This window comes from Heterodontus francisci, chromosome 2, assembly GCF_036365525.1.
Source record: "Heterodontus francisci isolate sHetFra1 chromosome 2, sHetFra1.hap1, whole genome shotgun sequence".
Classification (NCBI taxonomy): Eukaryota; Metazoa; Chordata; class Chondrichthyes; order Heterodontiformes; family Heterodontidae; genus Heterodontus; species Heterodontus francisci.
The window spans coordinates 160,667,312-160,680,817 of NC_090372.1; the positions used below are offsets into that span (position 1 = coordinate 160,667,312).

Here is a 13,506-nt window from a genome sequence, read left to right on the forward strand (position 1 = left end):
CAGTCCTTGGTGTGTAGGTACACCAACAATGCTGTTAGGAAGGGAGTTCCAGGATTTTGACCCAGCGACAGCGAAGAAATGCAATATATTTCCAAGTCAGGATGGTGTGTGGCTTGGAGGGGAATTTGCAGGTTGTAGTGGTGTTCCCATGCATCTGCTGCCCTTGTCCTAGGTGGTCGAGGTCACGGGTTTGGAAGGTGCTATGCTTTCCTATACATTAAAATGTTTGGAAGGTAATCATGGACAGGTAAGTGCCCACTTGGAAGACCCCAAGCTTAATTTTGTGTCTTTTCTGACATTTCGGAGCCCACTTCAGTTTTGCCTTTTTATATCCAAATTTATTTCTCCTGGGATGGCTGCAGATATTTTAAATATAAAACTGAAGGTAATATAGCACCTTCAATATTATTTTACAGGGTAAAGCTGGGAAAAAAAGTGTTGATGTGCTGCATTAAGAGAGGAATGTCAAATGTGTGTTCAGCTCTTGCCTCCAATAGTAATTTGGAGCCTACATTACTCTTTCAAACCTGCCAAACAGGCTTATATTGGAAATAAAATTCATAAGCATTCCTATCATTAAATGCACAAAAATGTGGCTTGCAGGAACAGGTACAAGTAGTTGCATTTTGTGCTGCCACTTTTTCAGCTAACTAGCTGCCTCCAATTTGGGCTTTGCAATCAATTGTTAATATCACTCCTCACAATATCTCCTAAATGTTGATACTCGCATATTGAGTGGTTTGGACACCGTTCCTGGTTACTCTATGGTAATAAGGGGACCTCAATCATGTGCAGAAATGAAACAAACTCAAAACATTCCAAGTTTACAGAACATGATCAAGCACTGCAGCATGTCCCAAAAGAACAGGTCGTATTTAGGATCTCATTATTATAGTGCAATGTAGTAACATCCTAAATATAGGCATCAGTGTAATATGTTTGAATGAAATAAAATGATTATCATTCGAACCCTTTCCCTGTTTTATTTCCAAACCTGGAATTTCACAATTGTAGTGACATGAATGTTCAAATAGTCAGTTAAGAAGGAAGTTCTCCAGCATGAACGCATTATCTCAAGGTGGCTGCAACTATTCTTGAAGAAAATAAACTATCACATAAAGACGTGTCCCAAAAAATCCTTTTAAGGAAAATAACATTTTATCAAAGGCTGCATTGCAGCAACCTATTTGTTGTATATAATTTATTTGTGAGCAATATTAAATAGTTGCATCTTACAACTGTGATTCTCAACTCAGCTAAAAACCTTCTGTCTCAAGTTTTTGTGAAACCAGCAATGGGAGAAAAGTTAATTCTAAAAGCCTTAAATTTCATCTGCCAATTGATTGATCCATACCTCCATCTCCATTGATTAAAAAAAAAAGCTGCTAATGAAATGCCAAAAAGCTAACACGTGTTGAAAGACTGGGCTAGAAATTGGTAAGTGTTGAGCTCATCCTTGGGATATTATGGTGCACAAAGCAGACCAATTTAGCCGTAGAATGGCCTGCACTCAATCTGCATGGGCATGGGGCCTACTTTAGAGCTGTCATAGTTGGACACCTATAACATGCATTAGGTCTCTAATTTACGCCTTGTAAAGGCCCACATTGAGAAATTAATCGATGATGTACCGGGGCTGGTGTCGCATCTAGCCCGCTTAGGATTCCTAAGTGGCCCCGGTGGCTGCCAAGTGCAGTGAAGTTAACTTTTTTAATACTTAAAAAAAAAAAGATCTTGTGGAGACACTCCACACAAGACATTGAACACCTTTCTCCACCCGCCCCCCCCACCAACCCCAAGACTTAATTGAGCGCCACTGCCGGCAAGGCAGGAGTCCTCACGTTGATGACTTCACTCGAGGGAGCGCCTGTGAAGACATGACCAACACCAACAACTTGTATTGAGTCGATTAATAAGGCCCGTGGACCAATTGTTATTGATGCTCAGCCCTCTTGGCTTGGTCACACGCTGGTCATGTAATGCTGAGTCAGGGCCTGAAAACAGGCACAGACTAATTTCTAGGCCATTGACTGGTAACTTTAAAAATAGATAGTTGGCATATTGAAGTCTGGGAGTATGCCACCAGGTCATTCTTTAACGTGTTAAATAGTGTATAAAGCAAGCATAAATTGAAGAGTGGGAATTTATTTTTGAGAAACAACATTTTAAAAAAATAAAATAAAAATATAAATCACCTATTATATGTTATTGTCCGGAACTCTGTCTTGCATGCAGGACTTATAAGTAGGGAGATCATTTGCTAAATCCGCATTGCTGAGTACACTTTGGGATATGGAGAAATTGTTCTGCATAATTACAAGCCAAAGATTATCTTAAATTCTTTTCTGCTCTCGGCAACCATCGTGGATAACTTGATGAAATATCAGACCATGTTACAGCTTCTCTAGCTGTGTTCTATATTTGGAATAAAAGTATATTACATTCAAGTGCTCAAGCTACTGACTAGGGTCGTTATTCAGACTGTCAGGCTGGGAGTGTATTGATACTTTCTGAACGCAATGCAGACTGAGCATATTAATGGAAATGTACTGACCCAAGGATGCCTCAATTTTCAAAAAGTCAAAAAAAAAGACCGTTGAGCGTGATCAGCCATGATCGTATTGAATGCGGAACAGGCTCGAGGAGCCATATGATCTTCTACTGCTCATATTTCTTATGCTCTTAAGTGAGTTGATCAGATGTCATCAACACCACTCTTTGATCTTACAGGAATCTGTGTGTTTGTTGAACATGTCTGGGCTGTTCCCATCAGTTCCTACCCCTCTCCATATAATCCCACTCTCCCAGAAGGCCTCCATCTAATAACTTGTCAAGATTGCACAAACATAGCCATTAAAATGGCTGAGTTAAAATTCTAATTCAGCCTGGGATTCAGACATGCACTGTGAATGGGAGGAGTGCGGTATCCAAACCTCAGAGCGACTAGTAATTCCTGTAATGCTATAATATTTGTGCAATTTTGCATTTACTGGTCTGTCTGTCATTGCTTAAACAAGAGATTGGGTAAGATATCTGCTCCCAAACCTCGGCTGATAGCACTATAAATGGATGTGTACGAACCTCCAATTTATGAGTAAATAGTATCTCCAGTGGTGACTTGGCTTCTGGATGGAGCAATATTGCAATGTACTATATTTCTTGGAGGGGGAAGAGAAAGGGAATTGGCATAACTGGTCCTGCCTTGGCCTTCAGAAGCACAAGATGATGTGAGATTTTACTACTGCAGCGATCTCACTTACCCAGCTCTCAGATGAGATGAGAAATTAGTGGCTCTTTAAAGAGGATGGGTTGAAAGTGATGGAGAATTATAAATGGAGAGGATTAATTGCTCACTATTCAAGATTTTGAGCCTGCCGTAAAGAATCTTTCAAAAAATCAAGTTTTGTTTGAGAACAATGTTACTAATTTTGTAGATCTTTATTTTAATTTGTTCTTGGTCTCCTATTTCTGTGCTACAGGTCAAATAAATTGGTTTGGTTATGAAAGCCCTCGAAGCTTCTGGGACTTCATCCGTGTGGCGTGCAGTAAGGTTCCCCATAACTGCATCAGTAGCATTGAAAACATGGAGAATGTAAGCTCGTCAAGAGCAAAGGTTAGAAAGTGCTTGTATCTTGATATTCTGTTTGCAAACATTAACTGAGGCAGTGCTATTGATAGCTGCTTTTAAACAATGCAAGACTCTGTAATGCTGCCACTTCCCGATGTGTAGGTTTCGTACAGCCGGTGGCAACTCAAAAGTAAGTGCCAGTGATAAGGTTCTGGAAGGATTTGAAGATGAGAAAAAGGATTTTAGCCCCAATTTTAATCTGGGACAGCTTCTGTGTGAGTAAAGAGGGTGAGAGTCTCCAATAGACTTGTCAGCATTTTAACTCCCAGGTGTTTTAGTATTTGAGATCTGTCACCCGCTGAAGGCAGATGGAAATTATATATAGGCTGGTGGGTAGGAGCAGGAATAAAAACAATAGCTGAACATCTTTGGGTCCCAAAGAAACATTCACTGGTGGCTTTGGTGTTGTGTAAGCCATCTCTAATTTGAAGTTAAAATCCTGTCACGGTGCCAAGGAAGACATTGGACTGTGACTTTCACATTTTAATTTGCACTCACCTGCCTGTGCTGGTGGCCTTCGTGCTGCCGAAATTTCAGCATTTCAAATTACATGGGGCACAAACCAGTCGCCAACGTGATGCAAATCCCCTGGCTGCCATTTTAAGCACCCACCTATCCTGGTCATGCTGGATAAGCTGGGTTAAAATTGGGCCTTTTAAATTTAATGTAGTGGAGGATTTGGAACTAATGTGTGTCAGCAAGTATGGGAGTGATAGGTGAGTGGTATATGCTATATAGGTAGTTTCATTTTGGGCCAATTGTTTATGAAGGGGGATGGATGGTGGGGGGGGGGGGGGGCGGGGGGGCAGCAAAGAGGACGTGAAAGAAATCATATCTTGAGGTGAAAAAAACTTGAATAAAGATTTCAGCAGCAGATGGGCTGAGGTGGAGGTGGACAACGTTGTGGAGGTGGAAATAGGTGGTCTTGGTAATAGATAGAAAGCTCAGTTGTGGATTAAACGGGGCACCAGGTTTTCAGCTGGTCTGGTTCCACTGACTAGGTGGGATGGGGTACCGAATCAGCAATGGGAATGGGAATTTTAGGATGGAATTTGAAGACAATGGCCTTCATCTTCCTGATATTCAGTTGGAGGAAGTAGTGACTCATCCATGACTTAATGATTTGACAGGCAGTCTGATGTCATGAATGTGGTCATGATATTGGCAGAAGTGGTTTATAAGTAGAATTGGGTGTCATTATCTTGTATATGGAAACTATTTCGTGCCTGCAGATTTCTCTTCTTAAACCAAGCTTCCCTGCATCCTGCACCCTCACCTCCGGCAATAAGTGCAATGAGCTCATGGCTTTTTTGTTACAAAGATCAAAGCCATCTGATCAGTTGCCTCTTCTGCTGCCCTCCCTTCCTTTAGCCCACTGGGCCTAACTTCATCTAACGTTCCTCCTGGCATTAACTCTGAATTCAAATCTTTCTCTATTTTCTCTCCTCATACACTCTCAAAGTTCAGCTTGTCAATGACAAGTTTGCTCTCTAGACCATATTCCTCTTCAACTGCTGAACTCTCAGCTTCCCTTCCTGGCTCCCATGTTAACTAACATTATTAATGGTTCCCTCTCCTCAGGTTTGTTCCCCTCTTCAAATCTGCTGTCATCACCCCTTGCTCAAACCCTCCATTCTTGAAAACTACCACCAGATCTCAAAGCTCACTTTCTTCTCCAAAGTCCTCGAACGTGTTATCGCCTGCCAAATCCATGCCCGTCTTTCTCTCAACTCTTGGTTTGAATCCCAGAGTTGACCATGAAATTCTGCTCCAGTGCCTCTCAATCATCATCCAGCTGGCTGGAACTGCACTTGCCTGGTTTCATTTGTATCTATCTTGTCATAGCCAGATAATCATCTGCAATGGCTTCACTTCTGACTCCGACACCATTGCTGATGCTCCTCAAGGATCTGTCTTTGACTGCCTCCTTTTTCTCATCTATATGCTGCCCCTAATCAACATCATCTTAAATCATGGCATCAATTTCTATACGCATGCTGGCGATAACCAGCTCCACCTCTCCTCCACTTCTCTCAACCCCTCCTCTGCCCCTAAATTGGCATATTGCTTGTCTGATGTTCAGTATTGAAATTTCTTCCAATTAAATATTGGGAAGACAGAAGCCACTGTTTTTGATCCCCATTGCAAACTCTGTTCCCTCGCCACTGACTCCAGCCCTGTTCATAACCTTGATTGTATGTTTGACCCCAAGATGAGCTTTTGACCACACATCCACTTTGGCAAAACTGCCTACTTCCATCTCCATAACATTGGCCAACTCTGCCCCTGCCTCAGCTCATCTGCGGCTGAAACCCTCAGCCATTCCTTGTATTACCTCTAGATGACTATTCCAATGACCTCCTTGCCTGCCTTCCATCTTCCACCCTCAGTAAATTTGAGTTCACCCAAAACCGTGCTTCTCGTGTCCTTACTCACACCGAGTCCCATTCACCCTTGACCCTTGTGCTTGCTGACCTACATTGGCTCCTGGTCTTGATTTTTAAAATTCCCATCCTTGTTTTCAAATCTCTCCATGGCTATAAAGTTCCCTTCCTAAACCTCCCTGGCTCTCTACCACTCTCATCCTTTAAAATGCTTGTTAAATCCTATCTCTTTGACCAAGCTTTTGGTCATCTGTCCTAATATTTCCCTATATGGCTTGGTGTCAAATTTTCTATAACGCTTTTGCCTTGGGATATTTTACTACGTTCAAAGGTGCTATATAACTGCAAGTTGTTGTTGTAAGTTGGTATCCTGTACACTTTATCTGTTTCTTTGTAACAGCTCTTGCTGACAGCCGATGAAATTTGTATTCAAATGATCTTCTGTATGTCTTTCTCTGTATCAGCCTAATCGAGCATCTACAGGTCAGCGAGACTGGCATAAGATGCCCCTTTTCGTATAATGTGCAAAACTACTTCGAATGTAGTGATGGGCTTATTTTTCTTAACAGCTGTAATTATATATGTTTTACTGTCAACAAGTTGTAGGAATTGTTGCTTAAACGATATGTAAAACACTGACTCCCACATGGCTGATGTAAACGTGTCTTGTATTATCACCATATGCAGCTAGCTGTCAGTGCAGTGAACAGAAGAATGACATAGCTGTTTGCTCAATGCATTTTAATTCTGTTAGGCTTCTGTTTTGCCTCTTGTAACTTGACAGGGACGAGCATGGATCCGAGTAGCGCTTATGGAGAAGCGTCTGTCTGAGTATATCTCTACTTCCCTGAGGGACATCAAAACAACCAGGTCTTTCCAAATTATCCATGTAATGTGACACCTACAATATAACAGCAGAAACTAATGAAATTGAACTTAGATTGACTTTATAAAATATTTTTTAAACAAAAGTATCCTGCAGCCTGTTACTGGTAATGAATGATACAAATTAGCTTTATGTTTCATGAACCAGAAGACTGTTGTGAAGACACAGACAACGTTTATTTGTCCTCTGATTTGCTTGGCCAGGGACACAATATTGTTCATTTATTTAAGTTTTTTATTTTAAGTTGGTTATTTTATTGATTTAATTTGATACATAGCATTAAAACTGATTGAGCTGATATCGTAAGACATCTGTTCTGTAAATACAATTGAGGCCCTGAATGACTTTTTTGTTAAAATTCCCCTTACAGGAGATATTATGAAGATGGAGCAATTGTATTGGGAGAAGAAGCAAATATGCTTGCTGGCATACTGCTTGGACTCAATGCTATTGATTTCAGGTAATTGACCTAATTCATTTCTATGAATTTTGTTAGAATGTTTAGTACATTCTGTTAGTATATAAAAGGCACCGGTTTGAGACAATTGTGTATTTGCAGGTTGGATAGACCCAAGTTATATCACTTGATATATTGCGCGAGCACACACACAAAGGCTCACAGTTCTTCAAATGCAGATAAACTTTATAGTTCACAAACAGAACAGCAGGACAATACATCTTCTGCTAACACTGCACAGATTAAAAATGAAGTTTGAAAAGATTCCAAGCAGTTGTGATGAAGTGTACATCCATGCTCACAGGTATAGGCTGGTAAAACCATGAGGAATGGATGCTGGTCACGAGCATTGTTCCTGCGAAGCTGCATGCATGCACAGCTGTGCTGCAGTCTGGAAGCTACCATGCAAGTCTTGCTCTGGGTTAAATACTGCCCATGCATGACCACGCATAAAAAATTAAAAGTACAAATTGGCTGCACACAACAATAACGTTTTACAGGAAACTGCTTTCTCAGCCACCCCCCCGCGCCTGCTTTCTCAGCCCCACCCCCCCGCGCCTGCTTTCTCAGCCCCACCCCCCCGCGCCTGCTTTCTCAGCCCCTCCCCCCCCCCCCCCCCCCCACGCGCTGCTCGCGCTCTTCCTCCGCCCATTGAGTGCTGCAATGTCATTAGGTTGCCTTCGTGTGATTATCTGAGCAGCGCCACCTTTGGTCCTGGCAGCTGGTTGACGTCGTCGACTATGATGTTTTAGTGGCACAGGCTGCATTTGCGCTTGTGCCACTGCAGCGCCACCTAGTGGTTGCATTGTCATCAAACGCAGCCATATGTTTTTCACTTTTCCCCACATTATACTCTATCTGCCACTGTCTTGCCCAATTTCTTAACTGCTCTATATCTCTTTGCAGCATTTTTGCATCCTCCTTTGCCACCTAGCTTTGTATCATCAGCAAACTAAGATATATTATACCCGGTCCCCTCATCGAAGTCATTGATACAGATTGTAAACAGCTGATGCCCAAGCCCAGGTCCTTGCAGCATTCATGTCTTCACAGCCTTGAGACACTTTGCTGTCAATTACTTTTGAAGTGTAGATACTGTTGTAATGTAGGAAATGTGGCAGCCAATTTGTGTACAGCAAGATCCAAAAACAACAATATGATAACCAGATAATCTGTCTTCGTGATGTTGGTTATGGAATAAATATTGGTCAAGACACTGAGGAAACTCCCCTGCTGTTCTTCGCATAGTGTTATGGGATCTTTTAAGTCTATCTGGGCGGGCAAATGGGACCTCGGTTTAATGTTTCATTCGAAAGACGGCACCTCTGACAGTTTGGCGTTCCCTCGCTGAATGATCAGCCTAGATTATGTGCTTAAGTCTCTATCGACTTCCTTCAGTTCACATGTCCCCAGTGCACACAAACTCAATTCCTCACAGCGCACTTCTTGAATTACTGCATGTTCATCTTGTCTGTGCTTTATGATGGGGAAATTAAAATCTTTATTCTTTCAGTTCTTCAAAGACAGTTTCTTTATCTCTCTCTAATTAATTTTAACCAAAAACTACATCCTTTTTTGGCCCCACCTTAGACGTTCATCTACTGACCTTTTCAGCTTCTATATAAAAAAAAAACTCCTTTTTTGATGAAAACGTACAATTTCCCTCCCCTCCTCTGCTCCAGGTTACAGTAGCCAGCTGCGTTTTTAATGACTCCATAATTTTTCCCTTCACTATTCTACCTTGAAACATCATTTCAGGTATTCCTGACATCAGTCCTCAGTATGCCCTTTGCCAGTTTGGATCTATGTCCCTTTGTTCTGCGGTCGTAGTTTTACTTGATAAAGCACTCCGAATTAATTTGTATTCTGGTGTGTACTAATCCCAAGAATTATGCCTTAGACCCATTGAGGCACCGTCCCCTCTGAGCATGGCTTCCATTTATTTTCTAATGAAGTGTTAAGCACCTTGCTTCAATCTATTGGTTTTACATCTTCACTCGTGACTTTTGAATTTAATCATTGCTCATGGTCTTGGGTTTAATTGGGTCACAGTAAATGCTAAGCTTGATCTTTCTATGGTCACTGTACCCCAATGAAGAAAAAGACTTGCATTTATATAGCGACTTTCACAATCGCAAAACAATTTGCAGCCAATGAAGTACTTTTGAAGTATAGTCACTGTTGTAATATAGGATATGTGACAGCCAGGATATGCACAGCAAGCTCCCACAAACAGCAATGTGATAATGATCAGAGAAGCTGTTTTTTGGTGACATTAATTGAGGGATAAATATTGGCCAAGATACCAGGCAGAATTCCCCTGCTCTTCTTTGAAATAGTGCTATTGGATCTTTTATGGCCACCTGAGAGGGCAGATGGGGTTTCTGTTTAACGTCTCATCCAAAAGACAGCACCTCCAGCAGTGCAGCATTCCCTCAGTACTGTACTGGAGTGTCAATCTAGATTTTTGTGCTCAGGTATCTGGAGTGGGACTTGAACCTTCTGACTCAAAGGCGAGAGTGCTATGAATTGAACCACAGCTGACACATCAGCTAACCTAGTTGTAGTTATTCATAAATACATATGCTTCAGTTTGTGTTTGGCTTATTAAGACTATGCAAATGCAATAACTCTGTACTATGCACCTTAAGACATACATTGTGGACGGATGACATCCTGTTCATACTGAATGCGCGCAGGTTTTTGTCCACACAAATATTGCAATTGAAAGTATTTACTGCACAATATGATAACTGTGTTGATCGTAGTTCAGGAAACCATTGCCACTATATTTTTTTACTTAAATGTTCCCATCACATTTTGAGTTTCCATGCCTTCCTTCCCCCTCTTTCTGTGACTGCAATGGATCTAGTGAAGTTGAAGAAAGACTGATCCCTGCTGAAAGTTTTTCCAAACTTTGGAAACAGTGTCTGCAAAGACAAATCACAACAACACCTTGGAAACTCACCAAGACTTTGTGAAAGTAATCTTAAACAAATCATCATCTTTAAATTACAAGCATTGCAGAATACATATCTCCTCAACTATAACAAAATATTTAATTTCTAGATTTTAAATACTACATAACTGACTATGCGAGATGTACTTAGCAACAATAACACTTGTTTTAAAACACTAGTCTCCTTCTAAAATGTTTGTATTAGTTTGTGTTTACTTTCATTTGCTGGCTATGCCTCAAGTACTGTGACCCCCTATTACACAGTTGATCGTAAAAAATCTGTCAGTTTATTTTACTGGTGTAACTCGTTGACTAAACTATGCCATGGTTATCTTTATATCCACCTGAGAGGACAGACAGGACCTCAATTTAACATCTCGTTTGAAAGATGGTACCTCCAACAGTGCAGCATTCCCTCAGTACTGCAGTGGCAATCTAGATTTTTGTGCTAAAGTCCTGAAGTGGGACTTGAACCCACAACCTTCTGACTCCCAAGGCAAGTGTGCTACCAACTGAGTGACAGCTGACACCCTTCCATTCCCTATATGTTGTCTCAGTCAAGATGAGCACTGCCTCTATGGCTTCCCTTATATATTGAATCATGAAACAGTTATGCATTACACTTACCAACTCTGATCCTAAACTTATTAGGTTTTCAACTTCATTTACCTCCCTCACAGTTGTCTCTTGATATTCATATTATACCAGCGAACACAGCTTTGCACCCGCCACAACCACCCCCCCCCCCCCCCACCCCCCCACCCGAGACCAAGTGCATCTTTGAGTTTTGAGACAATCCATGTGTAAGTGCCTTTAAAAACCCCCATATCAATTTTCCCTTTGTCATTTGCCATTATGTGCATTGCTGCCAGAGGGCCTGGTCCTGATCCTGATCCTTTGAGCATTCCTTCTCACTGTTCCCCAATGTGTACTACTCAATCTCCACTGTCAGGTTGGCTTTGTCTTTCTAGTACTTTTATTTTAATTCTTTCATGGGATGTGGACATTGCTGGCTAGGCCAGCGTTTATTGGCCATCCCTTATTGCCCTCGAGAAGTGGTGGTGAGCTGCCTTCTTGAACTACTGCAGTCCATGTGGTGTAGATGCACCCACCGTGCAGTTTGGGAGGATTTTGCAGGATTTTGACCCAGTGACATTGAAGGAATAGCAATATAGTTCCAAGTCAGGATGGTGTGCAGCTTGGAAGGGAACTTGCATGTGGTGGTGGTCCCATGCGTCTGCTGCCCTTGTCTTTCTAGGTGGTAGAGGTCACAGGTTTGGAAGTTGCAGTCAAAGGGGCCTTGATGAGTTGCTGCAGTGCATCTTGTAGATGGTGCAAACTGCTGACACTGTGTGTTGGTGGTGGAGGGAGTGAATGTTTGTAGATGGAGTGCCAGTCAAGCGGGATGTTTTGTCCTGGATGGTGTCGAGCTTCTTGAGTGTTGGAGCTGCACCCATCCAGGCAAGTGGAGAGTATTCCATCACACTCCTGAATTGTGCCTTGTAGATGGTGGACAGGATTTGGGGAGATGGAAGTTAGTTACCCACCATAGAATTCCCAGCGTTTGACCTGCTCTTGTAGCCACAGCTGGTCCAGTTCAGTTACTGGTCAGTGGTAACCCCCAGGTTGACAGTGGAGGAATTCAGTGATGGTAATGACATTGAATGTCAAGGGGAGATGGTTGGGTTCTCTCTTGTTGGAGGTAGTCATTGCCTGGCACTTGTGTGATGTGAATGTAACTTTCCACTTATCAGCCCAAGCCTGAATATTATCCAGGTCTTGCTGCAAATGGACACAGACTGCTTCAGTATCTGAGGAGTCACAAATGGTACTGAACATTGTGCAATCATCAGCGAACATTCCCACTTATGACCTTATGATGGAAGAAAGGTGCAGCTGAAAATGGTTGGGCCTAGGACACTACCCTGAGAAACTCCTGCCATGATGAATAAACTGAAAGAATTGGCGGCAAAATTGGAGATAGAATTGAAATCAGGGGCCAAAAAAGCAGCGCTAATTGGCTTAATAGCCCAACATCTGGAATTAGAAGATGATGATGATGAAGAAGAACAAGAAGGCAGTAAGTCAGAGAGTGATGCAGTGGAATTAGCCAAAATTCAGTTGGAAATTGAAAAAATTAGACTTCAAGAGGAAACAAAAAAGAAATAGCAATAAGAAAACTTGAGGCTGAAAAATAATTAAGAAAACTTGAATTGGAAAAAAGAGAGAGAAAGTGAAAGAGAAGAAAGGGAATTTAAATTGAGAGGGATGGTCTTAACTCCAGGGAAAATTCGGGTCAGGAAGAATCTGAAATCAGCCCAGGACCCAACAAAAAGCTGTTTACACTTATACAAGCTCTTCCTAAGTTTGAGGAAAGGGACATAGAGGCATTTTTCATATCTTTCAAAAAAATAATAATAATCAAACAAATGAAATGGCAGAAGGAAAGCTGGACACTGCTTATGCAAAGCAGGTTAGTAGGCAGAACTCATGAAGTTTGTGCCATGCTTCCTGGAGAGGCTTCTGCAGATTATGAGATGGCAAAAAATGCTATTCTCGCTGCATATGAGTTAGTCCCTGAAGCTTGCTGTCAGAAGTTTCAGAACTTAGGGAGATTGGCTGGGCAGACGTATGTAGAATTTGAGAGGGCGAAGCAAATTAATTTTGACTGTTGGATACGGGCATTAAAGATGGAAACCACATATGAGAACCTTCGAGTTGATTCTCTTGGAGGAATTTAAAAATTGCATTCCTTCGGTGGTGAGAACTCATTTAGATAACCTGAAATTTTTGAAAGCTAGGCAAGCAGTGGAAATTGCTGATGATTTTGAACTTATGAATAAACCAAAACCTTTTGTCTGTCACCCCTCCATAAACCCGAGAAGGATAGAAAGTGGGAGAGTGAAAGGAAGGCAAGTAGCCGGGGACAAGAAGGAACAGCTGGGAATGTCCCAGGACCACCACCTCAGGCCAGAAAAGAAGATACTGACCGTTGAAGTGAGGTTTGCAAGCCGAAGTGTTATCATTGCCACAAAACGGGTCATCTTCGTTCAGAATGCTGGAAATTGTGAGGTAAACCTATAGGACTTGTTGGGGTACGCAAAGCTAATGCAAAGGAAAAGAGTCTGACTGAGAGTATAGCAGACCAGGCCATAGCTTTAACCGCAGCTGTAAAACCAGATACAAAAACTA

The 13,506-nt window shown here is 41.8% G+C and overlaps 1 protein-coding gene across 4 annotated transcripts in view; it reads left to right on the forward strand.

Annotated features, from left to right (window-relative positions):
* Positions 1-13,506, forward strand: part of rundc3b (RUN domain containing 3b) — a 174,492-nt gene that overhangs the window by 86,198 nt on the left and 74,788 nt on the right. For all 4 annotated transcript variants that reach the window (XM_068013114.1, XM_068013088.1, XM_068013096.1 and 1 more), the window contains exons 3-5: positions 3,480-3,613; positions 6,797-6,882; positions 7,269-7,358. In XM_068013114.1, coding sequence (XP_067869215.1) covers positions 3,480-3,613; positions 6,797-6,882; positions 7,269-7,358 — 310 coding nt within the window. The remainder of the gene's footprint in view (positions 1-3,479; positions 3,614-6,796; positions 6,883-7,268; positions 7,359-13,506) is intronic.